A 13,189-nucleotide genomic window follows, 5' to 3' on the forward strand; every position below is an offset into this window, starting at 1 on the left:
AGACTGCGACCAGAGACGTAGAACAACATGTGTAGGAATTGTTGAATGCTTTTACAACAAAAAGTTGTAAAAAGAAAAAAAGAGTAAAATGAAAAAGGATGGGTGTGAACACCCGAGCCCCAGCAGGTTGATCTGTGTGTGCCATGGTCTTTAGGTGGAGCCCGGGCAGCGGGAAGCCGCCACCTCATGGCCTAGTTCATCCAGGCCACTGACCTCGCTGCTTCTCCCCCTCAGGTTTTTGCTGTTCGGTCTGGTGGAGCCACTGGGGTGGTCGTCAAAGGACCAGATGACCGGAACCCCATTTCCTTTAGGTACCAGTCTTCAGAATAACCATAGCATGCAAACAGAGGGGTGGTTTTCCGTCTCAGGGTCAGAAGATTGCTTTTGAAATTGTGTCCTTTGCCTGCCTTCCCCTGAGCTGTTTGTGTGTGTGTGTGTGTGTGTGTGTGTGTGTGTGTGTGTGTGAGAGAGAGAGAGAGAGAGAAAGAGAGAGAGAGAGAGAGAGAGATCTCATTTGTGGGGCCAGGGAAGCAGGCAGAGGTTGTGCAGGCTTGGAGGTAGGTGCTAGGGCTTGCTGTTGGTGTGACATGCATGGCGAGCTTCCTGTTTATAGCTGAAGCCAAATCTTTTTCAAAGGAGGGTGCCTACTGCCTGGCACTGGGAACGAGCAAGTCAGGGCATTGTGTGCCCATGTCTGGTTGGGTTCGTTTCCCTGGCAGAGCGTTTGGTTTCATTATAAAGAACAGCCCTTTCACGTTCAGCAGGAGCCCTGGCGGTGGCCTGCTAAAGATGAGATCAGCTGTTCAAACCCACCCGCTTCTCCCACGGAGACAGATGAGGCTCCCCGTGCCAGTGAAGCTTTGGGTTCAGTCTCAGAAAGCCGAAGGAGCAGTTCTACCCTCACCTGTCGGGTCACTATGAGTCAAACTGACGGCGTGGCAGTGGGTCTGCTTGTCTTGGTTTACTTTCAGAAATGTCTTGCTATAGAGGTGATAAAATAGCTGGTCATCTTACCTCCTGAGATTACAGAAAAGTACAAGGTTAGGCCTTCAATTCAATGACTTAAATTTTCTTTTTTTAACAGTTGGCCTGTGTTAATAGGAAGTAGCTTTTGAAGTAGAAAAAGGAACCAACCCCTTTGCTTGTTTTGTCGTTCGTTAGGCAAATGCTTATGACAGCTCCTGCCCCACGCACCAGGCACATGAACCATTTGGGACGAGTCTGGCATCTGTTAGAAGGACCCCTGGTGGCAATCTGGCTTAAGTGTTGGGTGGCAACCACAGGATTTGGAGGTTCAAGACCACCCACTACTCCACAGGAGAAAGATGAGGTGATCCGCTCCCAGAAAGATTTACAGTTTTGGAAACAAGTCAGAATCAACTCACTCAATGGCGGTGGGTTTTGGGTTAGTCCGTTTAGAAGAACTCATAAAGATGACAGTAGGAGATCTGTGAATGGACCGGTATTGTGCGATAGGAGCTGTGTTAGAGCTTTGTTCAAAGGGTTGTGGGAGCCCACCAGGGGTATCCTGGGCTGGAGATGTGGACAGGGCTTCTAGGTCAAAGGAGCCCCAAGTGCAAAGCCCCGAGCAGATTATTGGGGAGCTCCACATGGGTGGGGCTGAAGATCAGGGTGCCCATGGGGAGGGTGCTGGTGGCTGCTAGCTGAGCTGGCTTGACTATATATTTCTCTGGAATCAGGACTTTATCTTGATATTGAGAATTTGCCAGGTGCAGTGTGAGCATCAGGATTTGGGGTGATTGGTTTGCAGCATTGGGGGTAGACTGCAACTTGTCAGCGTCCAACCAAACCAACCCCCCCACCCACCAAAAAAAAACAACAAAACAGTGCAACAACCAAACCCACTGCCACCGAGTTGATCCTGCCTCCTAGCGAGCCCCTAGGGCAGAGCAGAACTGCCCAGTGGGTTTCTCAGACTGTTAACCTTTATGGGAGAAGACAGCCTCTTCTTTCTCCCATGGAGCGACTGGTGAGTTTGAACTGCCAGCCTCACAGTTAGCTGCCCAATGCTTATTCCACAGCCCCATTAACATAGTTTCAGTAGCCTGGGGAGAGGTGGTGGAGACCGGAACTTTGACTGCTGATGGGCACTACATAGGCAGTTAAGGGTGCTGTAGGCGAGATGCGTTGGTCAGTAGATGTTGAAAATGGAGCAACCCTGTGAGGCTGTAGGTCTGGGGCTCAGGGTGTGAAGATGATGATAGTGACCTTTGTCATTTTTAAGCTTTTTAGGAGTTATAAAGACCCCTAGGAGCCTTGGTGGCTTAGTGATTACACGTTAGGCTTCAATCCACAAGGTCAGTAGTTCAAAACCCCAGTCTGTCCTATAATGTAGCGTTGCTATGGCAGTGAGTTTGGTTGGGTTTTTCGAGTGGTGCTGCGGGATAGCTTTGGATTGCTAACCACAAGATCGGTGCTTCAGATTGCAAGCCAAAACAACAGCAACAAAATTCACTGCTATTGAGTTGATTCTAACTCACAGCTACCTTGTAGGACAGTAGAACTGCCTCCTTGGGATTTTAGATTGCAAATCTTTACGGAATGAGAAAGGCTCATCTCTCCTCTGCAGAGCGGCTGGTGGTTTTGTTTTACGTGGCTGACCATTCGGTTAGCAGTTAGCAGCCCAAGGCAGAACACACTGTGCCACCAGGGATCCTCTGCGGAGAGGAAGGAACCTTTGCTATCAGTTGGAACTGACTCAATGGTAGTGGGTCTTTGGGGGTTTAACAGGGTATAGTTGACACAGGATTAATGTACATATTTAACTCATAGTGTGTTGAATTTTGAATAAAGAGACCTTCACCACAATTGAGATAATGAGCATATTCGTAGCCCCAAAAGTTTCCCTTGAATTTGCGTGTGAACATGGTGTGAGGCGGCTGTGAGGCTCAGTCTGTGGGTGGCGCCAGCCGGAGCACTGGCCGGTTGGGTGTGCATGTCAATGAGACTGCGCTGTGGACTCCTCCTTCCAGAAGCTGTGCTGGGAGGAGCGACGCAGAGGGTGGCAGTCATTCTGCTGAAGGTTATTGTGTGGAGCTACATGGTACACACCCAAGCCACACTGCCGTCATGTTGATTGTGACAGGCACCTGAGGGCTTCTGAGACTCGGATTCTTTATGGGAGCAAATAGCCTCATCCTCCTCCCTTGGAGTGGCTGGTGAGCTTGCACCTCTGACCTTGTAGTTAGGAACCCAGTACCCAACTCCAGGGTTCCTTGTGTACATGTAGACGTGTGTCTAAGATAACTCTCGAATACTGCTGTATTGTGATGCCTGTTTTTTCGTTGCTTATAATACCAAAAATTGTTCCAGCATGCTGTCTGCCAGCTGCATTTTGTTACAAGGACATTCTACTAGTAGCTTTAGAAGCATAATTTTAAACTGGGATTTGTTTCTTCCTGAATATTTACAAAATGTCTTTTGTCTGCTCAAAAAAGTAAAAAGAAGGGGGGAAAATGACCGTAGCCAGAATTCTATTCTTAAATTTAACCCCTAATATATTCTTTCCTCTTAAAGAATGGAAGACAAAGGAGAAGTGAAGTGCATTAAGTTTTCCTTAGAAAATAAGATTCTGGCTGTGCAGAGGACCTCGAAGACCGTGGTAAGACATCCCTTTCAGGGCAGTGTAAAGAGGCACACCAGGGGTACCTGGGGCAGAGCCATTTCCTGTTTAACCTCAGCCTCTTAAAGATGAGAGTGAGGCTTGAATGGATAAGCAAAGGCTATCTGTCCTTACTTTCTCTCTCTCTCTTCCCAGTAATTTGGAACTTTGGTTGATCGCTAGCAGCGTAGGTGATGTGAGGTGTATTTTGACTGTTTGTGCATCCGCCTCTCTGAAGTAACCGTTTATTCCCAGCTCACCTCGCGGAAGGCTGGATCTGCTAGGAAGCAGTCAATGCCGTGCGGCTTGTGGGCATCTTAGCTCTCTGAGCATTCCCTGTTCCTGGGCAGGAGAGGCAGCACGGCTGGTGCAGATGCGCTCTGCTCTTCCATCAGCCGTGTTACAGTTTCTGCAGAGCCTCTTGTGTCACATAGCTATGCATTTCTCTGAAACCAACCACCTGGGGCGTGAATCTGCACAATCATTTCTAAACTCTATCCTTGATTTCCCAAACTTACTTGGCCTGACACCTCTTTTGGGAGGTAAGGGTTGGGGGGCTGAAATTACCCAGCACCTCCCCTGTAATTAAAAACTTTGGTATTGTAGCCCACTCACTATCCAGGATAAGGTGTAGGGGTTTGCTTTTGCACCCGTTGGGTCGCTCCAGCGCCTCCCAGAGGGCGGATTCTCCCTCTTTGGGAAACACGGCTCCATTTGAATGAACTGAGTATTTGCATTAACCTTTTTAAAAATTGGTTTGTAAACCTGCTGCTGCTAAGGATAATCCACAATGGTCTTTTTCGCTTTCCTGCCTCTGGGTTTCATAGGCTTTTTCCATTGGAGCTTTTCCTGCATGCTGTTTTACAGCCCAGGCCGGCTGGCGTACAGTACAGTACACTGCCGGTTCCAAACCTCTCCACCTATGGCTGTGTGTGTTTGTTTTTTCTTTCAGGATTTTTCTAACTTGATCCCTGATAACTCTCAGCAGGAGTACACACAGGAGTGCAAGGTATGGGCATGGACCACACCCTCCCCTCGGCCACGCTCGGCTGTGTGGTGCCCACATGGTAACATGGTGATGGGCACACCCTGGACATTGCCCTGCTGCTGAGGCCACGCGCCTGTCAGCTCTGTGGTTTGGGACTGTGTCTTAGCCGGGGGGGCCTGTTTCCCTGAGAGCCAGGAGGATCCAGTGGGTGATGGGTGTTAGATCGGTGCTGTTGTTGGCACTGCCGCCAACTGGCTGTGTGTCTGGGTCAGCACTCGTGGGCTCAGGCCAGAGCCTCTTATGTGGAAGCTTGTGGGCAAGGAGTTTTTTCCCTTATGAATTATGCTTGTACCCTTGACCGGTATTTGCCATGCCCTCCTTTCCTCCTTGCCCTGGGTGCTGGTTCTAATCCACACTAATGAGATTTGCTGGGGAGAACAAATCTCAGCTCACGCCGGCAACATGGCTAACTTCAGCAGGCTAGCAAGCTGCTCTCTGCAGCTCTGTAACAACATTGCTGAGTGAGTTCAAGGTTGGCTCCTTCACGTGGAAAGACCCCTCCGGCCAGTGACTGAGCTCCTCACCAGCCCACACTTGTTCTTCGTGACACCCCACCAGCCATCGTCCTGCTGGGCCTCACCAGCCTCAGGCTCAGGGCAGTTCTGGTTGTCAGTGAGCCCAGTGTGGTCTCAGGTCCCCACCCATTGTCCCCATGGGAACCGTTAGCCCCGGATGCTTTTCTTTCTTTTTATTTTCTAATGCTTTTCTGTCGCCTGTTTTTTATTTAATGTTGGTTCCTAAGCAGGGAAGTTAATACCTGTAAACTCTGCTTAGTGACAATTCTAAAAACCTCTGTGGACTGAAGGAATGAAGGTCCAGGGCCTTCAGTGAAGGGGGAAAGTCAGAGCAACTGTATCAAAAAGACAATTTCATTACTTGATAAGTAGTCAGATCGGAGTCACTTTTAGTAAAAACCTAGCAGTGCCAACAGCAGAGCATTTTAAAGCTTTTGAAAAGGATTTATAGGATTTACTTTATTTGGGAGGAAAGAACTAAAAATAACTTTTTCTTACTAAGTAAGAAGTTTTCTGTAATTTTCAGACCAAGAATGCCAACATACTAGGATTCTGCTGGACCAGTTCAACTGAAATTGTCTTTATAACCGATCAAGGAATTGAATTTTACCAGGTATTATATAACTCATTTCTGTTTGCTGTGGAAAGTGCAAGGAGAGAACCTGGCCGCCTTTCAATTCAGCATTAAGTAGACAATTTTGGACTTCCAGAGCTTAGTCTTTTGCTTGGATTTTTAATCGTCCCTAATTATAACTGTGAGGAACCCCGGTTGCTCAGTGGGTTATGCATTGGCCTGCTAACTTTAAGGTTAGCAGTTCAAAACCACCAGCTGCTTTGTGGGAGAAAGATGAGGCTTTCTACTTCAGTATAGAGTTAGCATCTCAGGAGCTATCGGGAGCTGTTCTGCCCTGTCCTATAGGTTCACTCGGGGTTGCTATCAGCTCTATGGCAGTGAGGTTGGTTTTGGAACTATTAATGCAAAATGTGCTTTTATAAACTACTTAAACACTGCCAACTCTAACAGAAAACGTCACCTGTAGCCTTAGAAGTAACTTTTGTTACATGCTCTGGAGTTGGTTCTGACTCTTAGCAACCTTGTGTACAACCAGTGAAACACCGCCCGTCCGCACCATTCACACTTGTTCCCATGTTTGAGCCAGCCCATGTTCCTGGTACCAGGTCAGTTCATCTTGTGAATCTGCCTCTTGTTCACTGATCCTTGACCTTACCAAGCATGGTGACTCCTTCTCTAAGGACTGGTTCTTCCTGGTGACATGTCCAAAGTAAGGGAGGCAAAATCTCTAAGGAGCATTCTGCGCCTGACTGGAGCTGTAGTATTTTCAGTTACCTCATAGGCCTGGAGAAGCTGGACAGTGAATAAGAAGACTGACGAAGAATCGATGCCTTTGAAGTGTGGTGTTGATGAAGAATATGTCCAGAATACTGCTCAGAAGAGAGGACGGATCTGAAAAGGGTCACGTGAGAAGGTCCTGGATGGAGTGGGAGAAACATGGGGACAAAACTCAGAATTATCAAAGAGACCAGGTTGACTGGTTGGGTAGAGATTGATGGAACCCCCCAAGACTAGAGCGGCTATTCACTCTTCAGGGCTGAGCTCACTTCTGTGCCAGAATAGTCCACCGCTTAATTCAGAGGGGCAGCATTCGCTCACGGGGTTAGGAAAGGAGAGGGGATCGAAAGAGGAGCCATGGGGAGGAGGGGGGTGGTGATGGTGCCTGGAGGGGACTGCGGTGGAGGAGCTGAAGCAACATCTGTGTGAATTGTTGGATGTAAAACTGACCTCCAAACCTTCACCTAATTCACAGTAAAAGGCTTTTTAAAAAAAACAGAGGACAGTGAAACTTCCTCTCACTTAGTTTAGAAAGAACGGCCTTGGCTATTTGGGGGCATATTCCTCCAGCTCTTTTTTACGCAGAATAAGCCTTGAGTGAAAAATGGCACTGTTGCTTCTCAACTTTGGCAGCTGGCTTTCCCCCACTCTCCTTTTCTGCATGGCTCTATATCTTAGAGGGGAGAAAGATGAGGCGTTCCACCCCCGTAAAGATCTACAGTCTCAAACCCACAGGGCAGTTCTGCTTGGCTCTGTAGGATCGCCGTGAATTGGAACCGACTGATGGCAAATGAGGGAGTGTGAGCGATTTGGACATCTTTCTGTTTGATTCTTGTAATAAGCCATTGTGCAAACATATGAGGGGGCTTCAGAAAAACTGAAAATGAAAGAATTTTAAATTAAGAGATAATGGAACACCCCAATCCCCCCCCCCCCTTGTGAAGCTCCCTAATACTATTAAGTTATCTGCCCAATTACCCATGGATGGACATCGGGCTTGTGTTTACCTTTTTTCCCCCCTGCAGTTTCAAACAATTCTGCCATGCATGTGCTTTTAAACGTTTCTTTCTAGAGTGGATAAATTGTTGGAAGAGGAACTGCAAGCTAGGAGTGAACATATAAAAAGCTGAACACTGTTCAGTTTCTTCCAGAAACATGTACTTTAATTAACCTCCATTCCCACGTCTTTGCAAGAATTGGTTAATATCACTTGATAACCAAACAAAGCTCTCTTGGAAGAGATACAGCCAGAATATTCCTTAAGACGGGAGTTGGCAAGCCTTCGTCTCCCATGCTCTGGAATGTCGGGAGAGCAATCCCTGGCCAGGACATCGTGCTTGGTAGAGTACAAGGGCAGTGAGCAAGGACAGCCTCAGAGAGGTGGGATGGCGAGGCGCAGACAGCAGTGGGGAGGACAAGTGCGGCAGCTCGCGTGTTGTGCATCGGATGGCCGTGCGTCAGCCAACGCAACAGCACCTCACGGCAGTCAGTGGACATTTACCAGCGTGCGAGGTGGAAATACACGTCGTGTTTGTCGTGCTGGAGGAGCTCAGGGTCTTTCGTGTGCACACTGTGTGCTTGTATTTCTTGTGCGGTGAACGGCCTGACCTGTGGAGGGGGCAAGACGGTGCTGTGGGTAGGGCTCCTGCCATGGCCGTCAGGATGCTGTGACAAGGGCTGCCGAAATGCTGTGGAATTTGTGGGTGGAAGAGACATGCCTGGTGAACATAGGAAGGGTTGGCGTGGTGGGGCTCTGGAGCTGGGCCGTCACCAGTCTTTGTAATGGCCAGCAGAAATAAAACCAACTTGAAACGGGCCCCGGAAGGCAGACAGGACGTGTGCAAATGCTTGTATCGGAAGGATTGCTCGCTCTACAAAGAGTTTCACACTGTAATCGTGCAGAACTACCTTCCTCTCTGTTCTCTGTAGTGGCAATGTCTTCAGATCTACTTTAAGAAATAAGTTAAAAAGAAAGGCATCTTGTTCGCAGCCATCAGGTCGACCCCTGCCTCACGGGGACCCCAGGCACAGTGGAACAGAACAGTGCTGGTCCTGCACCATCCTTCTCAGAAACAGAAAAACAAACTCACGGCCATCAAAGCCACTCTGACTCTGTTGGACAGTCAGGCTGCCCCTGTGGGTGTCCAAGGCTGTAAATCTTAACCGAAGCAGAAAGCCTGAGAAGCGCCTATGAGTTCGAGCAGCCATCCGTGTAGCACATCCTTATTTAATTGTACTGGGATCTCAGGCTCCTCCTCTCCCAGACTGTTACATTGATTCCTTAGGGCTGCGTTCTTTCTGGGAATGTTACCTTCTTAGGGGCAGGGGAGTGCTGTGCAGTGTGCCAGCTAGTATCAGGATACTCAAACACTGCTTTAAAAATGCATTAAACATCATGATTGTGCACACAGTCTCATGTACAGATAGCTGTATTGGAAACAGCGAGCCCCTCCCACAGCCTGTGCAGCCTGGGCTTCAAGTGGGTCCCAGGCAGAAGGCAGGTGTGCTGCAAGCCGGGAGGGCTGTTGCGGCCGAGCTCTGAAGAGGCTGGTGTGTGACACTTTCTGGAATGAGTGGAATTGTGTTGCTCCTTGCTGGAGAAGGTGGAGAGTCCCCTATGGCTCTCATGGCTTTGATAAACTGGCAGATTCTGTAGCCTCTTTGAGGAGCCCTGGTGGCATAGTGCTTACTAGCTGGTCGAAACCCCCAGCCGTTCCTCGTGAGAGTGAGAACGACCCCTAAGAGTTAGACTCTCAGCCACTCACAGGGGCGGTCCTGCCCTGCCCTACACGCGCATCCACTCGGTGGCTGTGAGTTTGGTAGCCTCTCTGAGCCTTCCATCTTACCTGGCAAGAAGAGCTCCGGAGGGCCCCTCAGGGGTGTCCAGAAGAGTAAGCACCTGCTGTCGAGAGCCCTCGGTGGCCTCACCGTGCTTACACGTTGGGCTGCTGATCTCACAAGGTCAGCCCCTCCTGTGACGAGTTAGCCCTGGAAATCCACAGGGGGCAGATCCGCTCCATCCTATAGGGACACTCGGAGTCGGAATCTACTCTGTCCACAGCAGGGAGGTGTTCGGTTTGAGAATAAAGCGCTCAGTACGGAGCATGAGAAGTGGAAGCTACTGCCATTGGGAAAAATGAAAATGTGCCCTTGAACTTCACGGTGGCTTTCCCATCTTAACGCTCTGCACCACTCTCCCGGCATTTTGTGTCTTCAGGTGGTTTTGTTTCTTGCACTCTGCCTCAGGTTTTACCCGAGAAGCGCAGCCTGAAGCTCCTGAAGAGCCAGAGCCTCAATGTGAACTGGTACATGTACTGTCCCGAGAGCGCCGTCATCCTGCTCTCCACCGCCGTCCTGGGCAACGTTCTGCAGCCTTTCTACTTCAGGGTAAAGGGCCTTCCCCTGCCACTAGAGGGCAGCCTGCCAGCCCATCGACTCCCCAGTGAGCCTGCCTGATGGAAGGCAGGTGGGAACTGTACAGGCAGGGGGCTGGCAAGGATTGCGGGGAGGGCACAGTGCGCAGTCTCACTGACTGTTCGTTGAGAATGCTAGACTACCTCAAGGGTTCAAGTCAACTGTTCTAAAACACCTTTCTCCTCCTTAAACAGGGTGTCACCATGTTGAAGCTGCCCAAGTTTGAGATTGAACTACCAACGGCACCCAAGTCAACAAAACTTAGCCTTTCGGAAAGAGATATCGCCATGGCTACAATGTATGTCGGTTTGGGAAACTCCTCTGGGTCAATGGGTCTTAATGGGAGTACCAGAAGGAGTGCTCTGTAAGCAGTGATATCTGTGCTTAGAACACATAGTGAGACGTACCCCCACCCCCACTTACAAACCAACAGCCCTTTGCCATCAAGTAGACCCTACAGGGTACAGTAGAAACGCACCTTAGAATCTCCGAGACTGTACATTTTTATGGGCGCAGACAGCCTCGTCTTTCTCCCAGGGAGTGACTGGTGGGTTTGAACTGCCAACCTTGTGGTTAGGAGTCCACTGATTTCCCTGCTGCACCTCCAGGTGCCATTGAGCCCACTTGGTGCCCATATTTTATAATTGTCGAAAAAAAATTGGGGGGCATTTTTTTTAAACTAGCATTGTGATTTCATGGGAGGATTTTCTCCAGTCCAGGCTGATAAAATGAGAACGTTGAATCGCTTTATTTCTTTGTTACCATTCCATTTTAAGATTTTTCTTTTTCTCTGTGTTGCATCTTAGCCAAGGATTGTTTACTTTTGTTTTTTTTAGCTAAAATATTGTAATTGGTAAAATAAGAAAAGAATGTGTTCTTAATCCAATCAACATGGAAGTCAATGAGTTGACATCAGAAAGTATGTTATATTTGGAAAGCCAGTATCTCCACTTTACATTATGAAAATTCTAAACCTGCTAACCAGAACCCTCTCTCCCCTCCACTCATAACCCAGAGTCATCAGTTAGCCAGCTTTTCTTTCTGAATTACTTCGAGTCTTCTGTGGCCTGCATGCCAGTTCCCAGACTTTGTACATATTCGCAGCAGAATGCTCTTCTTCTTTCCCTTTGGAGGGTACCTGTTGCACCCTTTGGTTCAGGAAACAGGTGAACTGGGATCCATCCTCGTGGTGGGGGAGGTGGAGGAGCTGCTTGTGTGTCTCCCTGAACTTCCGCCAGGGGCCCAGGAGCAGAAAGTCGTCTGGGGACAGCTTCACAGCACTGCCCACTTACAAACGCGTATTAATTACATTTCAAATGCAGAACATTAGAGGAAAGGAAAGCAGAGTTAACTTATCACTCAAAGCCAACCGTCCACAAGCTGTAGTTCCACTTTTTTTTAAAACCCTGCCTAGGTTTGTGCTTCTCTTTTTAAGTCATTGTGAGCAAGTGGTATTTGACTTTGCTTTCCACCGTTCACTCAACTGTCTCATGGGCTTTTCCTGGCCAATGGTTCTTTTTCTGTAAACGTTTTTAATTGGCTGCCGAGTTAGCGACTAGCTCATTATTTATTTCATGCCGGCCGGAGCAGTCAGCGTCTGGAAGGGGAGGGATTTTGGTGGTCAGGTGTGACTTGTGTGTGTGTCCTCTAAATAGATACGGGCAGCTCTACGTGCTGTACCTGAGACACCATTCCCGCACCTCCAACAGCACCGGTGCCGAAGTCGTCCTGTACCACCTGCCAAGGTAACCTCCCAGCCCTCCCGCTTCTTCCCGTCCCTGATTTTAAAATACAAACCCGAGCCCATCAGCCTGTTGCTTGACCACTGTGTTCTCCTGCAGAGAAGGCGCCTGTAAAAAGATGCACATACTGAAGTTGAATAGGACGGGCAAGTTCGCCCTGAACGTGGTGGACAACCTGGTCGTCGTTCACCACCAGGACACAGAGGTAGGGATTTCAATCCTGTCCACCCATGTTCGGGTGTCACGAAAGGGCTTTGACAATCGTAGACCTTTCTGACCCAAGGATTTTTCTGATGCTGAAAGTTTTGGTCTTCCAGGTGGAAACCTGGGCTTGATATTCTAAAGTGGCGATTCTCAACCTCGGGGTCAAATCACTGTTTCACGACCCAAAGGGGTTGCCCGATTCATAACAGTAGCAAAATTATATTTATGAAGTAGCAACGAAAATAATGTTATGGTTGGTGGGGGGTCCACCACCACATGAGGAACTGTATGAAAGGGTCGTGGCGTGAGGAAGGTTGAGAACCGCTGCTCTAAAGGGTCCTTACAAGCTGTGATTCCCCTTGGGTTGACTAGTGTAACCACAAAGCTGCTGAGGCCGTTTGCCACCTGTGCCGCACTGCCGCCCACGTGCCGCGGGAGGGAGGGAGCGAGGGAGGGGAGGCAGGCTTCGTGGTTCAAGAGAAATAGGATGGCTTGCCACTCCTAGGCCCTCATTAATGTCATTAACTGGGGGAACGTGAGAACGGGCCGCTGACAAAGCCCAGGTGGGCGTATGGATGACTGGCGGATGAAGCAGGGCTGAGCTATGGTGGAAAAGATCAGTGTAGAGCACTTGGCGCTCTTCAGAGGAAGCATGCCCTCCACACCAGAAGTATCTGTGAGAACACAGACACGTGACGTGGAGTTCCTCAAATCCGAGCTCCAGAAAGAGTGCAGAGACCGAGTTCAGAGCAAGATGCAGTGTAGCGGAAAGAAGGCTCGGCGTCACACTCTTCTTCTTCTGTGCCTTAGACGTCGGTCATATTCGACATCAAGCTGAGGGGCGAGTTTGACGGGGCGCTTACCATCCACCACCCGGTGCTGCCGCCGAGATCCATTCAGCCCTACCAGCTCCCCGCCGCAGGTGAGGTGGGCCCTGGGGGGAGCCTGCCCATGCCACCAGCTCGCTCAAAATGACCTGAGGCGTGTGTCCCCAGAGATCCCCAGGGGTATTTACTCGATGATTCTGTTATGCTTTAGAAAAAATTCTACGAAGTCCAAAAGCTTTACTTAAGGTGGTTGTGTCAGGTTAATGAACTTTCGTTTAGAGAAAATAAGCATTTCTCTTGCCCAGCTTTAAAATGGAGGGCTGTGCTTACTCACGAAAGCTGAAGCTTGTTTTTCTTTCTTTTTTTTTTTTAGTTTGTTTTCTTTTTTTTTTTCTTTTTTAACATTTTATTAGGGGCTCATACAACTGTTATCCCAATCCATACACACATCAATTGTGTAAAGCGC

At 48.9% G+C, this 13,189-nt stretch overlaps 1 protein-coding gene across 1 annotated transcript in view; it reads left to right on the forward strand.

Annotated features, from left to right (window-relative positions):
• Window positions 1–224: 224 nt before the first annotated feature.
• RMC1 (regulator of MON1-CCZ1) overlaps window positions 225–13,189 on the forward strand; it is a 22,608-nt gene continuing 9,643 nt past the window's right edge. The window contains exons 1-9 of the mRNA XM_004702907.2: window positions 225–311; window positions 3,538–3,622; window positions 4,575–4,631; window positions 5,712–5,798; window positions 9,783–9,923; window positions 10,145–10,248; window positions 11,606–11,695; window positions 11,792–11,897; window positions 12,707–12,818. Of these exons, the coding sequence (XP_004702964.1) occupies window positions 3,539–3,622; window positions 4,575–4,631; window positions 5,712–5,798; window positions 9,783–9,923; window positions 10,145–10,248; window positions 11,606–11,695; window positions 11,792–11,897; window positions 12,707–12,818 (781 nt within the window). The 5' untranslated portion in view covers window positions 225–311; window position 3,538. The remainder of the gene's footprint in view (window positions 312–3,537; window positions 3,623–4,574; window positions 4,632–5,711; window positions 5,799–9,782; window positions 9,924–10,144; window positions 10,249–11,605; window positions 11,696–11,791; window positions 11,898–12,706; window positions 12,819–13,189) is intronic.

This window comes from Echinops telfairi, unplaced genomic scaffold (assembly GCF_000313985.2).
Source record: "Echinops telfairi isolate 266 unplaced genomic scaffold, ASM31398v2 ScPeMD7_7400;HRSCAF=8409, whole genome shotgun sequence".
In the NCBI taxonomy this organism is placed as follows: Eukaryota; Metazoa; Chordata; class Mammalia; order Afrosoricida; family Tenrecidae; genus Echinops; species Echinops telfairi.